Below are 22,607 nucleotides of genomic sequence, written 5' to 3'. Positions count from 1 at the left end.
TGCACTTAAGCACATTTGAGCACACACAAACCCAGCACTAACTTATTGCTCAGGATATCCAGGACCTGCTGGAATTGATGGGAGAGGGGGCAATTGAGGCCCTGTCACCACTGAAGCTCAAACCAAATTAAGGATGTTTAAATTTGAGCTAAACATGATTCCAGCTAAGCTGATTCCTAACACATTCTGACTGGCCCAAGAGCGCAGGACTTTATTGAGTTTGTAGCCATATACAAAATAGCTAACAGATGGATCCTAACCCTGTGAGTGATTCAAACCTTCCTGTGAGCTGGGCTGTAATATGATTGTCAGGCAGTATCTACTAACATGGTGGTTCTGCTATGCAGAGGCCAGCACTGTGTAACCAGATTAGTCAGTCTTCCTTCCTAACTCTCAAGTTCTTCTGTGAAGAAGAGTATCCCCAGAATATACTAGGAACATAGGAATTGCCCTACTGACAATACTTGATAGGGAGTATTTCACCATATGAAAATAAATCCACAGTTGTCTGCTTTGGTTTTAGAAACAGTATTACATTGAAAGATGTCTTTTCCAACAGCATTGCACTCTCTGACACCAGGCAAAGCCTCAGTATTCAGTGGGAAAGAGTGACATTGTGACACTTCCCAGAGGTACCCAGGGCTGTGAGGCACCTCACTAATACCTGCCCATAGTGCGAGGAAGCCTTGTCTGTGTCTGCCAGGGGTCAGGTCCCCAACTCCATCAGCAACAGACAACACAAGCACTCCCTTTTCAGCCCAGGTGGGCTCCACTGTTCTTCATGAATGCTAGCAATAGGCACACTCCGTCCATTGAGCATTGCCCTGCAGTGTCCAGCCCCTTATCCACTGGAGGGGTGGACAACCTGAGCCTGAGAAGGAGCCAGAATTTACCAATGTACATTGCCAAAAAGCCACAGTAATATGTCAGCAGCTCCCTACCCCGCTCCCAATGCCTCCCACCCACTGGCAGTCCTGCTGATCAATGCCTCGCCCTCCCTCCCCAGTTAGCTGTTTCGTGGTGTTCAGGAGGCATGGGGGGGGAGAGGGAGGAGCGAGGGCATAGCAGGCTCAGGGGAGGGGGCAGGAAGAGGTGGAGTGGGGGCAGGGCCAGTGGCAGAGCCAGGGGTTAAGCAGTGAGCACCCCCCGGCACATTGGAAAGTTGGCGCCTGCAGCTCCAGCCCCGGAGTCGGTGCCTGTACAAGGAGCCGCATATTAACTTCTGAAGAGCTGCATGTGGTTCCAGAGCCACAGGTTGGCCACCCCTGCTGACTGGACACTCAGGCCGTGTCTACACTACCCGCCAGATTGGCGGGTAGTGATCGATCTATCAGGGATCGATTTATCACGTTGAGTGTAGACGTGATAAATCGATCCCCGATTGCTCTGCTGTCGACTCCGGAACTCCACCACGGTGAGAGGCGGAAGCGGAGTCGACGGGGGAGCGGCGGCCGTCGATCCCGCGCTGCGAGGATGCGAAGTAAATGATTCTAAGTCGATCTAAGGTACGTCGACTTCAGCTACGCTATTCTCGTAGCTGAAGTTGTGTATCTGAGATCGATTCCCCTCCCACCAGTGTAGACTAGGCCTCAGAATTATCAGATCCTCTGTTCCCAAAGGAACAGTACACACAGCTTACCAGTTACACCTTAGAACACAACTCTGCTGAACACACAGCCCTTAGATTTTATAGAGAAAGCAAGTATAAGTTTATTTAACAAAGAACAGAGATTCAAATGATAGCAAACAAGTATTGGAAACAAAGGGTTACATATAAAATACATTAATAACACGCATTCTAGAGCCTCAACTCAGCTAACAAGGTGTCCTCTTGTCTGATAAGGTACTGCTTACCCCAATGTCCTTCTCACAGCGTTTTCCAACGAGTAGCTGAGATCCTCTTTTCAGGAGAACAAGCCCCACTGGCAGCTTGTCTTCTCCCAATGAAGGAAGCCAGGGTATCTTTCTGCATCCCTAGGTATACTAGACCGGTCCTTTGTTCTTCACCTCTAAAACAGAGTCCCGTCTCCCTGCTGTTTACCTCTTTTTTTCCTTTCTGAAGTCTCAGAAATCTCTTCATTAGCATTTGACTCAGTATGCTAATAGACTTCTATTGTAAGACCCACCAAACGCCATGGTCACCTAGGGGTACAAATGTTTCTCACCTCCTGTCTGGTGGAATCTGTCTCAATGCTATCTCTGGGTGACCCACCTTTAACTACATGGCCTTAAGACCATAGTATCTAATATATATACATATCTCCTTACATAGTATCCACACATACATTTTGCAAAAATTATGATGACCAATGTGGCACAAGCTTTCAGGAGAAACCTTACATGACAGTCTTTAGTGAACTAGTATGTGAATACTAGACCCAGGGATTCTTGTAACCTTTATGCATCCCTGTACCCTCTGCCAGTTGGCATCAGGAGGTCCTTGGATCACAGAAACACCGAACTGCCATTACTGTCTCTTACAGCACCTAAATTTCTTGGGAGATCTCCCATTTCAGAACTGATTCAGCTATGTCCATGTAGCATGAGAGAACAAAGAGAATGGGAGCACAAAGTGGTTAGGTTGCAAGCATGTGCCATACTGTACAAATACAGTCACTGGACAAGCTCACCACCAGCACAAAACTCATCCTGTCACTGGCCATGGCAAAACTGTTCCAAATAGAATAAATCACCAGTTTAATATACAGCAAGCCTTAATTTAGATATCATTTAAAAAAATACAGTCAGAGCCCAGGAGCTGGGCTAATCTCTATATATTGGTACCAGATGTCAGCATGTCTCTGAATTTGGTGCTGTCAGGTCCAATTCCCAGTGGACAAACACCAACATCATAGAAACTGCAATCACAACTGGCCTCTTTTTCGGCTGTTTCAACAGAGAGGCCAAGAACTGATTGGATCTTGGAGACTGAACCACATGCTCAGTCCCCTGAGGTGGTCCCTTCTCCAGGAGAGGGCTTGGGGCACATGAGTACGGAACTGTGAGGAAGAAGTTTGTAATGTCATTGCCCGTGCTATGATTCTTGTACGAATAAAGATGACTTCAGGCTCTCTGACTGTCAAGCTGGCACTTTTAACCAGCACTAAATTCACTTTAAAAAATGTTTAAAAAGCACGTCACTGGAAGCTGTGTAAGTTAAATACACATAGTTTGAACTGGGACCTTTTCCTGAAAAATAAATACAGGCTTATAGTTCTAACATGCAACATTTTTATGTTGCAATGTTTAGGGTAAGTTTTATGCAATTTCCTAATTGTAACAGAACAGGAATTGGCTGATCTGTTGGGGCTGTTACCTGACAAACATTTTTAGTAACAAATTTGCATGGAGGCTCTCACGTGGCTTTGAGTGGCTGGTACTTCAAACCTTGAATACTTTAGCTTTCTGACAGAACTCTATCAGAGGTCAATGTTTTCTGTGGTACACAGCGGAAAAGTGACTTTAATCTCTCTGTTTGTCACTTGAATGCACAGAGCTGGCTCAGCTCACAGACTGACCATTATCAAGCAGAGATTGCATAGCCCTCAACAAGAGTTAGCCAGACAAAGAAAGGGTCCTGTTCATGGAGAGACTATATGATCTAGACAGGAAGCTTGGCCCAGCTCACAGCTAGCCTGTGGTATCTGAAGAGAATATTAGTCTAGCCCACAGAAAGACTAAGAGCTGGCTCAGTGCAAAGATGGACTGTGTTATCTGCAGAGAGGGCTGGTTGTTCCCACAGACAGACCAGGTAGGATGGACAGAAATCTTGCCCGGCTTATAGCTAGACCGGGGTGGCCAACCTGTGGCTCCGGAGCCACATACGGCTCTTCAGAAGTTAATATGTGGCTCCTTGTACAGGCACCGACTCCAGGTGTGCCGGGGGTGCTCACTGCTCAGCCCCGGCTCTGCCACAGGCCCTGCCCCCACTCCATCCCTTCCTGCCCCCTGCCCTTCGCCTGCCATGTCCTCACTCCTCCCCCCCAGAGCCTCCTGCATGCCATGAAACAGCTGATGAGGAGGTGCAGGGAGGGAGAGGGCGGCTCTGATCGGTGGGGCTGCCAGTGGGTGGGAGGCACTGGGAGCGGGGTGGGGGTGGGGGCGGGGAGTGAAGGGGAGCTAATGCAGGGCTGCTGACATATTACTGTGGCTCTTTGGCAATGTACATTGGTAAATTCTGGTTCCTTCTTAGGCTGGCCACCCCTGAGCTAGACTATGCTATCCAGGGATAGACAAGGCCCAAGCCCAGCCCCTGGAATGAAACCAAGACTAATTCACAAACAATGTTATCTGGACAGAGGGATGGCCCAGCCCCCAGGGGAGTAGATTATCTGGACAGAGGGCTGGACCAGCCCATGGAAAGACTGTACTGCATATTTGTTATTTTTACAAAGGGGGTAAGAATGTGAGTTAAAAACAGAACTAGTAGCTGGCAGTGTTCCCTCAACCTCATTATGCAAGGGCTTTGGAACCCTAAGCTCCTTGTGGAGCAAGAAGAAGAGCCCTTCTCCTTTCTCTAAGAAATATTTGAGGAAGAGAGAGAAGCCCAGATTTATTTCAGATGAGCTGTTGATCTGAACTGGCTGGGGTTAGGGGTGCTAATGACGCATCAACTGGCACTGCAGCCTCCTCTTCCTGATGTTGGGACTATTGCCATTGCTTTGTGACACTTTCAGCAAACAAGCCATCAGTAGACTCACACAGTAATTGTCCTTGCCCACCGAGTGCCCAAAGTGACTGCTCATTAAGTGTCTGCCCCTAAGGCCAAAGTTCATGATATTTTGCCAGCATTCTTCAGTCCAATATACCTTATCCAGTACAGTACACTCAGAAAGCACTGTGCAAGTATGAACCCCGTTGAGTCCAAACTGGTACATTCTGGAAGCACTGTTCAGCCTGGTAAATCCTGTTCAGTTCAGTACGTCCAGCAAGTAATGTTCAGCCTGGTACACTCTGTTCAATTGGTATACTGTATCCAGCAGTCTCTCATTCATCTAGTACATCCAGGGAACGATTCTACAGGCTCAATCCATTTAATTAACTTCTGCAATTCAAACTACCAAAGCTGAAAGAATAGCACCCTCTTGTGACTAATGGAGGGAAGCAGAATGAACATTTCAAGTTTAAAGTAAGATAAACATTCAAAGAAACCTCTAGACCAGAGGTGGGCAAACTATGGCCCACGGGACCATCCTGCCCGACCCCTGAGCTCCTGGCCAACGAGGCTCGCCCATGGCCCCTCCCCCGCTGTCCCTCCTCCCCCTCAGCCTCAGTGCGCCACACCGCCAGCACTATGGCCCGCTGCTCCTGCTGGGCAGCGTGGGCGGTGTGGTTGGCTCTGGCCGGGCAGCGAGCTCCTGCTGTTCTGAGCTGCATGGTAAGGGGGTGGGTGGGGAAGGTTGGATAAGGGGCAGGGGGTCCCGGGGACCAGTCAGGGGCCAGGGAGCGGTTGGATGGGGCGGAGGTTCGGGGGGGGCAGTCAGGGGACAGGGAATAGGGGGCATTGGATAGGTGTGGGAGTCCTGGGAGGGGGGCTATAAGGGTGTGGGGGTGTGGATAGGGGTCAGGGCAGTCAGGGGACAAGGAGCGGGGGGGAGTTGGATAGGGGGTGCTGTCCCAGGGGGCGGTTAGGGGCGGGGGTCCTAGGAGGGGGCAGTCAGGGGACAAGGAGCAGCGGGGATTGGATGGGTCAGGGGCTCTGACAGGGGCAGTCAGGGGCTGGGAAGTGAGAGAGGGTGGATAGGGGGCAGGGGCCAGTCTGGGGAGGCATAGCCTTCCCTACCCAGCCCTCCATACAGTTTCACAACACCGACGTGGCCTTCGGGCCAAAAAGTTTGCTCACTCCTGCTGTAGACATTTGTTGAAATTGTCATGTCAGGAGGATGCTCCAACTCCGCCTTTTCCATTTATTCCCCCTTTGTAAAGAATGATATAATTAACAATAGCTGCAGATTTTTATTGCACCAGTTTCAGAATTTATAACGGCATCGGTAGCTTGTGAGAGCAATAGAATCCAACAGGGTAAGATGGCTGGGCACAAAAAAATCCCTAGAAGTGTGTGTGAAATACATAATATACTTTACACACTTCTACTCCTGGGATAGTAGTGAAAGGTTCTTTTAAAAATACTGCTGTAGACGGTTTTCAATAGCACTTATTGCCAGAGTGGCTGAGCACTTTTGTAACCAAACACCATGATTAATGGGAAGTTGGCAATTGTCACTTTTTGACAATACACTTTTGGTCTAATAATTGAAGTAATAAAACATAGTAGGTCTCCTTGTTCTCCTCCTTGTATCTCCATTGTTCACCTTTTCCCTTCCTTTGCCCCATTTGTTCCATCTACTGTATTTTAGTTTTTTTTCTTCTGTCTTCTTCAGCTGTCTGGTTTCCCACAATCTAATTTTTCTATAATACAGTAACTCCTCACTTAAAGTCATCCCTGTTAACATTGTTTCGTTGTTACATTGCCGATCAATTAGGGAATATCTCATTTGAAGTTGTGCAATGCTCCCTTATAACATCGTTTGGTAGCCACCTGCTTTGTCCACTGCTTGCAGAAAGAGCAGCCAGTTGGAGCTAGTGGGGGGGGCTTGGAACCAGGATGGACCAGCAGTCTCCCTATCAGCTCCCTGCTCCCCTAAGTTCCCTGTGCAGCAGCCACCCAGCAGGCTATCAGTTGCCGGGCAGTTCAGCTGTCCCTCCCCCCACTGCCATGTGCTGCTCCTGCCCTCTGTCTTGGAGCTGCTCCCAGGAGCCTCCTCCTTGCTGTGCAGGAGTGGGGGGGAAGAGGGGTGCTAATGTCAGGTGTCCCCCATCCCCACTCCTTTACCCCATTAGGCTATCTGCACAGAGCAGGGGGGGAACATGACAGGGCTCAGGACAGAGGGAGCTTGCTGGCAGCAGCTGCTGTCTCAACTAGCTGATCTACTTAAAAAGGCAGTGTACTTAGAGTATGGTCAGCGTACTTAAAGGGGCAATGCACATCTCTCTCTCTCTCTGTCTCTCACACAAGGTGTGTCTCTCTCTGCCATGCTTTCTCCCCTCCCTCCATTCGTGCTGCCTTGTAGAGTGAGAGGCTACATTAACAAGTGTTAACCCTTGAGGGCTCAGCCGAGTGCTAGTTCATCATTTAGCAGTAAGGCATTCCCTGGGAAATATCCCACCGTCTTCCAGCCTCTGACTTCACCACCTCAACCAAGCTTAACAATCATCATTGCTGTGTACAGTATTAAATTGTTTAAAACTTATTCTGTATATATATATATATATATATAGTCTTTTGTCTGGCGAAATAAATTTCTGTGGAACCTAACCCCCCCTATTTACCTTAATTCTTATGGGGAAATTGGATTCGCTTAACATCATTTCATTTAAAGTAGAATTTTCCAGGAACATAACTACAACGGTAAGCGAGGAGTTACTGTATTTAATTGCTAACTCCCTCTTTCCTTCTTTCACTTCCATTCCTCTCTTTCCCCTCCCTCTCTTTTTTCCCCTGTGGTGTTCTTTCCTTGTTCCACTGGTCTCCATTACTCCCTATCATTTTTTTCCTGTCCCAGTCACTCTCTCCCCTGCTCACTAACATTCTCTCCTGTTGTGAGCATCATTTATGGTGGAAAGGCTTTCTCAAAGCAGGTTATGCAATGTTTCCTAAAAATGGTCCGATTCTGGATTCACTCGATCTTCTCTAGAAGTTTTCTCTGTAGCCAGATCCCGTCGACTGAGAATGCTCTGTTCCCAGCTCTCACCTGCTTCATTCAAGGTTTTGTGATCTGCATTGTTGTAAAAGAGTGCAGCTGTCACAGTAGTTCACAGAGCAAATTCAGTCTTTTATATAGCTGGGGTTTGTATTATTAATTGGTGTATTAAATGCCAACTGGGACTTGAACAGAGAAGTGAGAGGAAGGAAGTTTTGAAGGAAATGCTGCTTAGAACACTGCTCTATACTCAGATTACTCTGCCTATCTGTTCCAATGGTTTGTTTGTACTGCAATTACAAGGTGTGAGTGCAGCTCAGCTAGACAAACCTCAGCTAGCTTTAATCTAGCTAGCTCAGGTCCCAAAGCAGTGAAGCCAAGAAACCTGGATAATCACCCAGGGGGCTAGCACATGCTGAAGCATGCACTGCTGCAGCTCCACTAGCTAGATTAATGCTAGCTTTGGTATGTCTAATCAAGCTGCAATCACGTTTTGACTGCAATATAGATATAACTAGAGTAGGAAGGTAGACTTCTCTCCAGTCTTTCAGCAAAAGTCAGGGAAAACAAGACTTAGCATTCCTGATACGTATTGGTGATTTTTTAAAAAGGGTCCAGAGGTGATGCGCAATTAGAGGCCAGTAAGCCTAAATTCACTACCACATAAATTGGTTGAAACTATAATAAAGAACAGAATTATCAGACACATAAATGAACATGATATGTTGGGGAAGAGTCAATATGGCTTTTCTAAAGGGAAATTATACCTCACCAATCTGTTAGAATTCTTTGAGTGGGTCAACAAACATGTGGACAAGTGTATAGAGTGTGGACTTTCAGAAAGCTGTTGACAAGGTCCCTCACCAAAGGCTCTTCAGCAAAATAGGCTGTCATGGGATAAGAGGAAAGGCCGTCTCACTGATCACTAATTGGTTAAAAGATAGGAAAGAAAGAAGAGGAATAAATGGTCAGTTTTCACAGTGGAGAGAGGTAAATAGCAAAGGGTCTGTACTGGGATGAGTGCTGTTCAACATATTCATAAATGATCTAAAAAGGGGGTAAAGAGTGAGATTTCAAAGTTTGCAGTTGATACAAAAGTATTCAAGATGGCAGTCAGTTTTGGATTTAACTATGAGTTACAAAGGGCTCTCCCCAAACTGAGTTACTGGGCAATAAAATGACAGATTAAATTTAATGTTGATAAACGCAAAGTAATGCACACTGGAAAACATAATCCCAAGGATACATGCAGCATGATGGGCTCCATCACCTAAATTAGCTGTTACCCCTCAAGAAGGAGAGCTCGGAGTCACTGTGGCTAGTTCTCTGAAAACATCTGCTTAGTGCGCAGCAGCCACCAAAAAAGCTAAGAGCGGCTTAGGAGCCATGAGGAAAGGAACAGACAATGGGACAGAGCCTAGCACAATGCCGCTCTACAAATCCATGGTGTCCAGGGAGCAGCTCTTGCAAAACCAGGGGGCAGCCCTACCCCCTGCTCTTACGCCACCCTGGCAATAGCCGTGCAAAAAATCCTCGAGGGGGCAGGGTGCTTGGGACAAACCTGGGGCGCTCCCCCCAGAGCCCCAAACGGCCCCCGTAGCCTGGGCCCGGGGGCGGAGAGGAGAGGAGAGGGGAGGGGAGGGGAGAGCGACCCGCAGCAGCTCGCGCCTGCCGCGGCCTGGGGAGTCAGGCACCCCTCCCGCCCCTTCTCCCACGTGACCAGTTTGTTTATGTTTCACCTAAACAGTAGCAGCGTGTGAGTGCCACTCACTCCCACCCAAGCCGCTTTAACCCCGCCTCCTCCCTCCCAGTGCGAGTCGTTATTGGAGGAGATTCCGAAGGGGCTTTATTCATTGGCTGACATAGGAGCGACTCCTTCCGCCGCACAGAGCCGGTGCGAGAATCGGTTATGTTTACCAGCGATGGACTTCGTGCCCATTCGCCCCGCCCTCTGGCAGAGCTCATTGGCGGACATGAGAGGGCGGTGTGCGCCCATTGGCTGAAAGCAGAATGACCACGCTCCACTGACGTACCGTTCCGCCTCCAACGCGCCCTCATTGGTGGAGACGGCCGGGTGGCGGGTGCCCATTGGCTGAGCGTGGCGTGGCCCCGCCCCTTCAGGAGGAAACCGTCTGGCCGCCCGCTGCGAGCAGGGTTAGTTACGCTCTTAGCTATGAGGCGGCTGCTTCTCCTCCTCCTCTGGGCGCTGGTGGTCGGCGCGGGGGCCGGGATCCCGCCGCATGAGGACGCGGCGCGCGTGGCCCGCTACGTGGCTCACCAGTGCGACTGGGGCGCGCTGGCCACGCTCTCCGCGCGCGAGCCGCTGCGGGGCCGCCCCTTCGCCAACGTCTTCTCGCTGAGCGACGGGCCGCCCGGGCCCCGCGGCAGCGGCGTCCCCTACCTCTACCTCACCGCGCTCGAGGTGTCGGTGCGGGACCTGCAGGTGAGCGCGGCGCGGGGCCCTGCGCGCCCCGGCGGGGGCGGGCCCGCAGGGCTGGGGCTGGGCGCAGCGGGCGATCGCTGACCCGAGTCCGTGCCGTGGGGTTCGCGTGCGTGTCACTGGAGCCGCCCCAACCCCGGGGCCATCTGCCCCCGGCCCGGTGCCCCTCAGTGCGTCAGTGTCTGGTGCTGGTGAAATGCTGCACTCGCGGGGGGGGGGGGGCGTGTCCCGGCCGCATGTGCCGTGGCCGAGCTCATCGAGGCCGGTGTGTCTCGTCTGTGCCCCTCAGGGGGGACACGGCTTGATCGAGCAGCAGAGGGGACTGGGTCTGCTATTTCAGGCCACAGGGGAGCTCCTGATGAGCATGCCCTTCCTCCCCCATTTGTGAGTGGTGTCATACCCCTGCTGCGATATCCTGTGCGCACACACCGCACGCATGCCCGTTGTGGTACGCGTGAGAGCTCACACTGAACGGGTCTCAAGCATCCCAAGATCGCCAATTCCTTTTGAAGAGTAAAGGAAGTTTATATTGAGATCAGTCTTAATTTGGATGTTACTAGTAAACATCCTTGCCCAACAAGTTTCATAATTGGTGATAATAAGCAAGTTAATAATCATCTTATGGTATGGTACGTGGAAATGGTATGTGGTATGGTATGTGGAAATGGCGAGATGCATCACTCCTTTATTGCAATTATCCTTTCCTTAGCATCCTTGCAAAAGCTGCAAATAGTAGTGTGTGCAAATTTGAAATAAAAGTAGGGATAATGGTGTATGAATTAGCTCCGACATTTGAAAAAACAGCCTAACTTCCTAACCTACTTGCTGCTAATATATTTGTAGTATGTGATATTTTCTTCAGGAGTTGGAACATGGTTTGCTCTGCGACTGCTATGACTTGAGTGCTGATTAAAATAGCCATTATGGAATACAGCATCTGGAGACATCAGAAGTATAAAGTGAAGATAGCGAAGCTGCTAAATGTATAGAAGAGGACTGGAGTGTTACAAGCAGCCAGAAAAGTAATCTCTAGGCAACTCTCCTCAAACATGTCATGGTCATCTATGACAAAAATGCACCAATAGATGAAACTGCTGAAGCTCCAAGAGGGGGCACTGAGTAAAGCAGAGGACTCCAAAAACATCAAAAAGGGGAGGGTGGGCACCAAATGAGCCACACGGGACTTGGGAGCTGAAAAAGTGGCACTGTTGGGCTAAAGCAACCAACGGTGTGTCTATACTTCAGGAAAACAAAAACAACAAAAAAAAACAGGCAGCTAGTCTCGGAGCCCGGATTGACTGAATTGGGCTCACGGGCCTTGCACTGTGAAGCTAAAAATATCAGTGTGAATGTTCCCACTTGGTCTGGAGCAGTGGTGGGCAACATGCGGCACATCAGGGTAAGCTGAAGGCGGGCCGTGAGACATTTTGCTGATGTTGACCGTCCCCAGGCACGGCCCCCCGCAGCTCCCAGTGGCCGCAGTTCACGTTCCTGGCTGATGGGAGCTGTGGGAAGCAGCGGGCAGACTGATGGGCCTCATGCGGGGTGCAGGTTGCCCACCACTGGTCTGGAGCCTGGGCTCTGACTGGGTTTGAGAGCCCGAACGGGAACATATACACTGCTATTTTTAGCCCTGTTCCATGAGTCCAAGTGAGTTGGCATCGGCTCTGAGATTTGCTGATTGAGTCTTTTGCACTGTAGATGTGCCTGAAGAGCTTCAGAGATGCTCAGACCCAAATACTTACTAAATTCATTTATAGCTGAAACAAAAGGCATATGAGAGCAGACTGAGACAAAGTCAAAGCAGCAACCACTGAAAGTCCCTAACCAGTTCCTGCCAAACTTCTTTTTTTGGCTTGGTGAAGAATAAACTAACTAGATTGATTTAGTGTGCTTAAGGCGATAGCAGCAGTTGGTTGTATGTACCAGGGCTTTGGAGCTGTGCTCTGCCTCCACTTCAGCTCCAGGCAAAAACCTGCAGCTCCACTGCTCCGGAGCTGCTCCGCGCTCCAGCTCCAGGCTCCACTCCAAAGCCCTGGTGTATACAATGCAGTAGTGGAGGGGATGGGAGAGATTTTGTGCACTAGTCACTGCTACTGGTTTCTGTAAAGAATTTTAAAAGTAGTAGAAGTGTGTCATGATTCCCAGTGGGGGCATGAGATCCAGGAATGAGGAACCAATAGTGATGGTGTTGTTTAAAGAAATCATTAAACTATGTAATACCCAGGATGGTGCTACTTATTTTTACATGTCTGCACACACTCAAGTCACTGCTGAAGAGTGCAGTCTAAAAAACACGGATTTGGAGGAGAATCCAGTACATGATTTCCCCCTCTCTTCACTCCTGTTTTCCTTGTAAAGAAAACTAAAACATGGGCAAAACACTCATGAAGTTTTGTTTTAGCCTTTGCCTATATAACTAATGCCAATTTGCCTCTTGAATTATCTGTCTGTAGTCCTCACCTGGTTGGTCTGAATGCTTTGTAATTACAATTTTTCCCTTTTAATTTCTATCTGTAATATTTCATGTATGAAACTATTTATTTGTTTTAAGAAATATGGAGGTTTGATCAAACACTGCATTTTAGGACCCCTGCCTAACAGTTTTGACACTGTTATAGATTTTACTGTTTCAGTAGGCTCTTTCCAATCAGAAAGCTCCCCCACAGATGATGTATTCTCTTATCTATATTCTGCTGTTGCAGCACAGAGGTCAACTGTTTGGTTCACCGTCTCATAGAGACCTGTGCCAGCAGATAACACCAAATAACTATGATTCAGCTTTTTTTGGAGTTGATCAACTTGAGCATTTGCACAGTCATAGTCTCGTGGTGGCTGTAGTTCCATAAATGCAGTGGGAACTTGTATAATGCTTAGGTCGCTTAAATTTTTTTTGCTGAAATAAGCTATTCTAATGGAATTTCCCAGATGCAGATTGAACTCTTAGTTGTGTTTGGGGGGAAGGTGTGAAATATAATGTCAAATTATATAAATAATCTAGTGTTTTGAAAGGAGACTTCAGATTCTGAAATCAAAGAAATGCACAAGAAAGTTGGAAACTTATGCAGACCTACATAAAGATTGTGCAAATATCCTTCCTTCTCTGCCTAGCTAAAAGCTCTACAGATCTTTGCAGTTACAAAACTAAATTCATTTGGGACCTAATTTAGATATGAAACTTGTCCTCAGGAGATAGAAGCCTTAATAATTTCTACTTTATCAGTTAAAGGACCAGAACTTATTTAAATTTTGCCCTTTTCTGAAGTCCATTACTGCTAACCTGGTAAACTGAAACCAAACTGAGAGGAATGAGGTTTATCTTCTGTTATTGGTTAAACAGACTTGTAAACAAACATGAGTCCTCCACCATTGGATCTGCATTGACAGAATCTTGTCCCTGTGTGGAACCCCATTGACCAGTAGGGCTTTGCATGGGTGTAAGGGGCTACGCATGTGATTTGACTACAACACTGGGGGGGAGGGTGTTATAGTCTTTTAAATATTGAAAATGAAGAAGTTCATGTGACTGTTCACTCCATGAAGGGAATGCAGTTCTTTGAAGTACTGTATTCCCCTTCTGGCCCCACTTTGGAGGGATAACATTGGTTGAATTGTTTGTTTCCTGACAAACACTTAGGGCCTGACTACGCTAGGAGGCCTTTGCACTGATATAGATGCACTGCTCCATTTTAAAGCAGGGCTTGCATTATTGCAATGTGTCTTGGTTTCAGATGCAACATATCTATACCAGGAATTTGTATCCATGTAGGTAATGTGGTCAGGACCCCTAACCTGTACCTTAAATGCACACTGACTTTTACCGCCTCCATATCTGGCTTTGGAAGAAACTGATTTTCCTAGTCTGGATTCTTTACTACAAAAGCTTCTATGTAAATTTCTTGATGTTTTCAACAAATTAATTTTTGTAAAATTTAAAAAATCTTTATGCATGTGTTGACAACTACTAAGTGTGACAAGTTTCAGAGTAGCAGCCGTGTTAGTCTGTATTCTCAAAAAGAAAAGGAGTACTTGTGGCACCTTAGAGACTAATACATTTATTTGAGCATAAGCTTTCGTGAGCTACAGCTCACTTATGCTCAAATAAATTTGTTAGTCTCTAAGGTGCCACAAGTACTCCTTTTCTTTTTAAACGTGACAAGTTATAGTTAAGGCATTCTCATCATATCAGCTTTTGGGCCTTTCTAACTTATTCTTGGACAGACACTTGTCATGCTTATTTTTAGACGAAAAGGGATTTTTGTTTTTTAAACTAGGTAGTAAGTCTTTCAGATATGTTTGTGCTTCCAGAATGGAGTTGAGTGCTTTTTATTTTAAACAGTTGAAGTTGCTTTCAAATAGATTTTTACACTCCTAACTTAAACTGGATTTTTAAAACTAGCTTCAAACATTGATGGAGTTGAGAATATATAGATCATACGTTAAATTCAGGTGTTAATAAGGCCCATTTTTTGAGGCCTCCAATTGTTAAACAGATTTTCCTGTTAGAACCTTCTAAACCAGGGGTCTCAAACTCAAATGACCACGAGGGCCACATGAGGACTAGTGCATTGGCCCAATGGCTGCATCACTGACACCCCACGCTTGCTGCTCCTGGTCCCTACTCCACTCCACCCCTTCCATTAGGCCCCACCCTTGCCCCCATTCTAACCCCTTCCCCGAAGTCCCCACTCCAATTCCGCCCTCTCCCTGCCCCCAGAGGGAGCAGGGGGTGTGGCGGGGGCTCAGGACAGGGAGTTGAGGTGCAGGAGGTGTGCAGGGTACAGCAGGGGGCTCCGGGCAAGGGTGTGGGGTGCAGCAGGGGATCAGGGTGCGGCAGGGGGCTCCGGGTAGGGGGTTGGGGTGCAGCAGGGGATCAGGGTGCGGCAGGGGGCTCAGGGCAGGGAGTTGGGGTGCAGAAGGGGTGCGGGGTGTGGGGTCTGGCCCGGCGCCGCTTACCTGGAGCAACTCCGTGCACCGGGGCCAGGGCAGGCTTGCTGTCCGCCTGTCCTTGCCCCACTCTGCTCCGCTCCGCTCCAGGAAGCAGCCAGAACCATGTCCCTGGGGGTGGGGGAGGGGGCACATGGCTCTGTGTGCTGCTCTTGCTGCTCCTCCAGGTACCTCCCCTGAAGCTCCCATTGGCCGCGGTTCCCCATTCCCGGCCAATGGGAGGTGCCTGGAAGCAAGAGTTATGCATGCAGCCCTCTTGCTTCCTCCCCAGGGCTGCAGGGGCATGGTTCCGGCCGCTTCATGGAGCGGTGCGGGGCTCGTGGTGCCCCGGGGTAGGCAGAGGGGCGCGCGGGAGCTTGGTGGGCCACACGAAAGAACCCTGCGGGCCCCATTTGGGCCGCGTGTTTGAGACCCCTGTTCTAAACTGTGTGGTCTTTCAGACCTATTCAGAGGCCATCTATCTAGGGCAGTGGTCTCCAAACTTTTTTGATTGCGCACCCCTACCAGTAAAAAACTTCTGAGCATGCACCCCCAATATATGTATATTTATGTATAAATTATATACATGTACTACTGTACTAATATATTATGTAAATTATAAAACATACACAAAAATAGAAATTAAAAGACGATGAGATAAAGATGAAATAAACAATATTTTCAAAAAATTTTATTTAACGGTACAAAAAACCTTTTTGCTCACTAAAAAAAAGTTATTAATATTTATAGTGAGAGCAATGTGATTGAATATGTTTTATTATTTTTTAAAATCTTGATTGAACACTTTGTGATACAGTGGGTGCTCAGGGTGGGGTGTGGGCTCTGAGAGGGAGTTAGGGTGTGGGAGGGCGCTCAGGGTGGGGGTGCGGGAGGAAGACCAGCTTTGATGGATAGACTGAGCCTATTCCTCAGTTTTGAATGGATATATCCATAGTTTGAAAAGATGCATTCTGAACTTGGTGGACACTGATGCAATTATTTTAAACCGGGTTTAGGCTGGTATTCACCAGCACCTGGCATTTCCTGGGAAATTGACAACCCTGCAATCAGTTTATTTTAACAAACTTAGTTATGTAATGCATTGTTTTGGGACAGCTTTGCCAATTACCTTACTGCTTGTATTTCAGGTGGATGCAAATGCCTCCCTAACAGTGTCTTTGGCACAGACTCCTTACTGCAAGAAGAAAGGGTATGATCCCCAGAATCCCCTGTGTGCCCACGTTATCTTCTCTGGGACTGTTGATAAGGTAAACAACTGAAAGTCTGCACTGAACAGGACAGTATTGTGTACAAAGCAGTACTCTTTAGTGAACAGAGAATAGAAATCTGTACAGAAGTGTAACATTACATACTTGACAGAAAAGATTCAAACTAATCGAATGATTCAGGCTAAGCCCTTTGACGATATAGCAATTTAGCTCGTAGTTTCCATTAGTAGATTAAGTCACAACTGACCAATACTCAAAGTATCACTGAGAGTCTCTAGAGAGAATTCTATAGAGGTGTTCTTGGCAGAGCTACTACAGTGAGGGAAGTCTCTAATTTCTGTGGTTCTTTTTTTAAGAACTAACAAATCTAAGCCAAGGTTCAGTCAGTACAAAATAACTTAATGCTATGGTAAGTGCTCAGTCCGGTTTTAAGTGACCTGAATGATTAGGCTTCTACCACTTTACTTCGTTAACAGCTAGTATGAGGCATAAAATTGTAGGAGTTCAAAGATGGAAAAAATATTGCATCATCTGTTGATCTTCCTGCCAGTGCAGTACTGTATTGTTTCCTGCCATTTACTAGTGCTTTTTTCAATCTAAGTTAGTTTTATCAGCCTTCTGTGGGACACTAGACACACTTTGTCATTCAGCCTGAATTTTTCCGTTTAGTATCATCTCATTACTGATGATTATTCCCTCTTAGCAATACCGTAAATAATTCCTTACTTGGTGTTTATGCCCTTCAGATATGAGTACATTATATTTTTCCAACCCCTTAATTCACTGTTCCCACATTTAGCTCTCAATCTTACTTTGTAAATCTGTTCTTCAGTCCTGCATAATTTTTATTACTCATTTGAGCTCCCTCCAGTTTAATGTGTTTTTGGTAATTAGGTGCCCAGAAGATACAACTGCACTTGGAATATTGCATCAGCCATGTAGAAAGGATCAACTACAGTGGTGGGCAACCTGCAGCCTGTCAGGGTAATCCGTTGGCGGGCCGTGAGACAGTTTGTTTACATTGACCGTCCGCAGGCACTGCTGCCAGCAGCTCCCAGTGGCTGCGGTTCGCCGTTCCTGGCCAATGGGAGCCGCAGGAAGCAGCATCCAGCGTGAAACAAGAATAAGGGAGATGGCCCCCAAAAATATGCATGATAAACTTGTATTTAATACACAGTACGTTATTGAACCACTACAGAACTATTTACAAAAGACAGTACTGTCAGGCTGCAGTTTGCATAAATGAATAGCTAGTGTTGCTGGTTACTCTCTCTCCAGACAGGGATATGACATCTTTTGCCAGAGTCTTAGTTTTAAAGGAACTAATATAACTTTCTCATTTTTGCTGAAACTTGCTTGTTTATCCTAATAATGAAGCTACCATCCCTGCTCCCTACCCTTTGTTTCCTAAAAGTTGTTTCTGTATCAATATTAAGTTATCCAGTTGAGAAGTAGAATTAAACCAGGTACTGCATCATTGAGACAGTCACCTTTTTCAGCTCTTGTAAAATGTGCTCTATAGAGGTGTCATTTCTAAAGCGCACTAATGTGATGTACAATAATTGCTCCATGTAAACATTGCTGGTGTGCTTTAGTGTAGTGCACATGAATAGGGTCTACCTGGACCAATTAACGTGCAATACGTTAGTGTGCTTTAGAAACCGCACCTCTGTAAAGTGCAGTGTCCCACAATGTAGTCAAGCCTTTGGCTTCCATTACCTAGTCTAATTAGCGTCACAAAGATTTACCTATGATTTTTTCCAAACGGTGCAGTTTCAGTCTGGGGCCATTCTTTGTACCCAAGCAAAATTATCTCTTCATAAAGATATTACCTTACTATTCTTTGTCTGAGACTAGCTTTTCTCTTATGGGGGAAAGAACTTAATCTGTAGCTGAAGTAGTACTTTATTGTGGCCAGAAGAGCAATGGGAATATCAAATGTTCTTAATTTCAAAAGAGATCAAACTAGTAAGTAAACAAGTGTCAATGATATCCAGTAAACATACTCAAGAACGCTCCTCTTCTTCAGGTGAAAGAAACTGTGTATCCTACAAGGAAACTTGCAAAGCTGCTATATGGCTCTCTCTCTTACTTTTTACTCACTATTACCAAATGATTGGTCTCTTCAACAGATATAGTCTTTGGCATTAGTTGATATTTTCAAGAAATAATATTGAATAAATGCAAACTTTCATGGGATTTATCTTTCTCCTCACTTTAAATTGTCATACATCACTCAGGGTGCAATGCTTTTCTATGGATATTATTTCTCTCTTTGGATAATATTTAATTATAACAGTTACTGCTTGTTAATTTCCAGAGGTGATACTTAGAATGGTGGATATATCCATGCTACAGAGGAACTCCTGTTGGTACATGTATATAGCTTTCTGGGGCAAACCTCAATCTGGTGAATCCTCCCTGTCTGGGTGGATGTGGGGTACTATAATTTGGGAGGGAAACTTATTTTACTCTCAAATTAGTAGAATATTCTTATTGGCAGTTGATTTTAAATGCCTCTAAATTAGTCTTTTACCAATGAAGTTTACATCTTTTGTAATATGTTGCTGGTTACTTGTTAGGTGAATGATACAGAAGCTGTCTTTGCAAAGCTATCGTTATTCAGTCGACACCCTGAGATGGCAAGCTGGCCTCCAGATCATAACTGGTTCTTTGCCAAATTCAACATCACCAATATCTGGGTCCTGGACTACTTTGGTGGGCTGAAAACTGTGACTCCACAAGAATATTACAATGTCACACCTTAGTAAGTCCTTAAGTTTGTCATATACTTGTCCATCTCATACGGAAAACTGCAAACTTAGTCTTAGAACAGCCCCATCAGAGACAGCAGATATGAACTGTGGTCTTGGGTGGTTTTTTTTTTTCTTATTGATGTCTTTCCCCCAAGTGATTTATTAAGTGGATGTTTGTCCCTAGCGTAAAGAAATTGCTATAATGTGAATATTCCTGTTGATCAATCCCTGAGAGACAAAGCTTTCCCTTCAATAGTTTCCTTCCTTTCACCTTTCTGTATGCACTTTTTGGTATGTGAGCAGGAATTCTACCCACTTGTAATCTTAGCCAGAGGAGTATCTACTAAAAGTTGTGAAATACAAAAGTTTGGGACACTTTCCTTTTTAAGAAGGATCATTATGGACAGCTGTAATTGTACCTCTAACTTAAACATAATTTCCAGGGGGAAGGCTCCTTTGGAAGGAGCACTGAGAGACAGTGCTGTCTCTTTATTAAGTGCAGGATGGAAAGATATCTTGTTTGGTGTAATGGTTAAGAATTGTGAGAACACTCAAATGCACTTATGCTAGGATGTGGTTCTTATTGTTTGATAGATCATTGTACTGGCTGCTGGATTATTCTGAGGCAGAATACTCAAGAGTCATACACAACGCCTAAAGTCTCTTATCACAGTATTGGGTGTCTACAAGTCCTGCTACATAACCTTTGTTCAATGGGACAGAAGGCTGCAGAATGAAGTTCCAAAATTTTTCTTGAACTTTTTTTACCTATAGATTCTACTTAATAACTCTTCTTATTTTTACCTTCTTGTAGGTAGAAGAAAATCCTGGATATTATCGACATACAAACTAACTTCCTGGCCTTTCGCCATGCTTTCTGCTTCTCATTCGCTCCTAGAGCTCAGTTAATATGGCAAAAAAAAAATCACAGATGTGCTCAATTTTTAATGAGCTTGCTTTGGGTATACTCCCACCTGTTCATATTCACATCTCACAAACATTTGTGTGATTGAGCTTGTACTGGCAATAATGATGATCACACAAGTGAATTTCCAAATCTCATGTGAGTATGCCTGTTGAGGAAAATGTTAATCAGGGCATAGCCATGGGTAGGCCACACTCAAGTCTACGCAAATCTGAGCCCATGTGAATCCCCTCCCTCCCCTGTTCTAGGGAATGGAGAAGGAAATGGAAAGCCTCTGTTCTTCCCTCTTCTCCTTAACTTTTCTGGATTGGATAGTAACTGCCTCCCCCAACAGGGAGGGAGGGGGCCTACTAGTAGGTGGAACACAGCTGCCCTGCATGGTCATGTAAAGACACATTTTCCCCCCCAGGGATTGGGGAGGGTGGAGTGCTGTGCAACCAGTGGCATCAGGGATCGGCACCAAGTGGCGTCAGCTACAGAACAGAGAAACAGGCTGCTGCTTCTGCCGTGTGAAGCCCAGCCAAGCTCTCTCATCATTGCCCATCTCCATAAATTGGGGCCCAGTCAAATTTCTGTTCCTAGCTGTGCTACTGATGTTAATCACAACTAATCAGCACAGTTTAAATCATATGTCTGAGTACAAACAGTTTTGCAAATATCAATCTGTATGGTTTTAAACAATTATGTCTAATAAATAAGGCTAAGATTTGGTCATGGGTGTTTTTAGTAAAACTCAAAGACAGGTCACAGGCAATAAACAAAAATTCAGGGCCCTGACTTGTCCATGACTTTTGCTATAAATTCCCCTGAGTAATTCTTAGCTGTTCGTAGGGTGCCGCTGCTCAGACGGCCCTGGGGTCAGTCGCACTGGCCGCTGCAGCTGTGGATGTCATCCACAGAATCTGTGACCCCTGTGACAGACTTGCAGCTTTACTAATAACTCGGGTTATGATTTGTTCTGGATTGTCTGCATGCAGAAAAGGGCTAAGTTTATCTAAAACTACTTGAGTATTAACTCAGTTGTACACATTTCTGTGCCTTAATTAAATCATTACTGTTTGTGGGTTCTCTAGAAAGAGAGAACTTCTTAAAATATCAGTTATGTTCTGGGTCATAGTCTTTGGGGCAGAGTAAACTGTAACTAGCTACGTTCTGCAGTGTGGCCCAGGGCTGACATTATCTAGAATATGGAATGAACTAATCACATCAAGATGGAGAGTGAATTGCTGTGGACCTGAAGGCTCCAGGAACCTCAATTGCACATTATTGATGAGTACAGCTGCCGTCTGAAACACTTTCTGTTTAGGTACTTGTATAGCTCTCATCATTATGACTTCACTGCGGTGAGTCGACAGCTGACGCTCCCCTGTCGACTCTGCCTGCACCTCTCTCTCCGGTGGAGTACCGGAGTCGATGGGAGAGCGCTTGATTTATCGCATCCAGACTAGATGCGATAAATCGACCCCTGCTGGACTGATCGCTGCCCATTGATCCTCTGGGTAATGTAGACAAGCCCTCATTCACTTGTCCCCTACATAACATTTGGCTTGTGAGTTTAGTGTAGGCACTGTGAAAAAGGGGTCCATTATTTACTAGTAGCATCTAACTTCTGAATCCATGAAGAAAAGTCTTTTACTTTATAAATCTAATAAATTGATAGTTGAACAACTTTTTCTCCTAACAATAGAACTGGTTTGGGAGGCAGGTATTTTTAAGCATATAAGGAACTTTTCAGTGAGTAACCCAAAAGTGGGGGAGAGGCTTATGAAATGTAATATAGCTGTTTCATCCTTTGAAGTGGTCTTAGTTCACATTAGCTAATGAAAACACTTATGAAAAACTTAGTTCCTTGCTCTTTAAAAGTGTCCCTCCGTCAAGCAGGATTGAATTACAGAATTAAGCCTCTATTTATGACCTAGCTGATCTCCCAAGTGCTAAGTTCACAGGAAGTGTCAGAAAGGACCACCTCAGCAGATTAATTTAAATTGAACTCATAATGAGGAAGTATTGTCTGGTGGCTAGAGCAAGGGACTTGAGAATCAGGATGCCTTAGTGAATCAGTAGCAGGCACAGAAATAGAACAGTGTCCATAGCTAAATTGTGTAACCTCTCCTCTTCTCTATAGTGTGGCTGTATTACTATTTACCTTATAAAGTGTTGGAAGATTTGTAAATCACTTTGATTATCTCTGATAAATTATCAGTCTGCTGTAGGTAAACTACTCCCTTTCCTTCTATGTAAAGGGAAAATCTAGCCAAGTTTACTACATTTTGAAACACTTTTGGTAAACTAATTGGGAACTGAGGAAGCTTGCAATTTGGAAATGACTCGTGTTGGATAGATAATGCTGAATCTAGATGCAGAACGAGCAAATAATTTTATGTTTAAATATATATTTTTAAAAAATTGGAGAGCTCTTAAGTGACTCTAAATTGTCAGAAGGACTCGTTGCATCCATTCTAATGGAAGTCCTTGGATGCTCTTCTTGTGCTTCAGGAGAGTGACTTATGACTCAATATATTTTATTCTGTGTGAACAACCTCTGGTGCTGGGCATCCGTAACAATTAAAATCTATTTTTATGGTGAATGGTGTTTGGTTTAGTTATTTCACAGGATTTACTAATTTTTTC

General features: G+C 45.7%; 1 protein-coding gene across 2 annotated transcripts; it reads left to right on the top strand.

The window, feature by feature from the left end:
• Window positions 1-9,829: 9,829 nt before the first annotated feature.
• Window positions 9,830-22,564, top strand: CREG1 (cellular repressor of E1A stimulated genes 1). Of its 2 annotated transcripts, none has more exons than XM_073304878.2 (4): window positions 9,830-10,143; window positions 16,215-16,334; window positions 18,878-19,062; window positions 19,646-19,858. In XM_073304878.2, coding segments are annotated over exons 1-4 (576 nt in total). In that variant the 5' UTR covers window positions 9,830-9,873; the 3' UTR covers window positions 19,647-19,858. The 2 variants fall into 2 exon arrangements, with proteins under 2 accessions (XP_073160979.1, XP_073160968.1); XM_073304867.1 differs by lacking the exon at window positions 19,646-19,858 and adding an exon at window positions 19,866-22,564 and having other exon boundaries at window positions 9,832-10,143.
• Window positions 22,565-22,607: the final 43 nt, after the last annotated feature.

This window comes from Lepidochelys kempii, chromosome 1, assembly GCF_965140285.1.
Source record: "Lepidochelys kempii isolate rLepKem1 chromosome 1, rLepKem1.hap1, whole genome shotgun sequence".
Lineage (NCBI taxonomy): Eukaryota > Metazoa > Chordata > Testudines > Cheloniidae > Lepidochelys > Lepidochelys kempii.
This window is presented reverse-complemented; position numbering and strand designations above follow the sequence as displayed.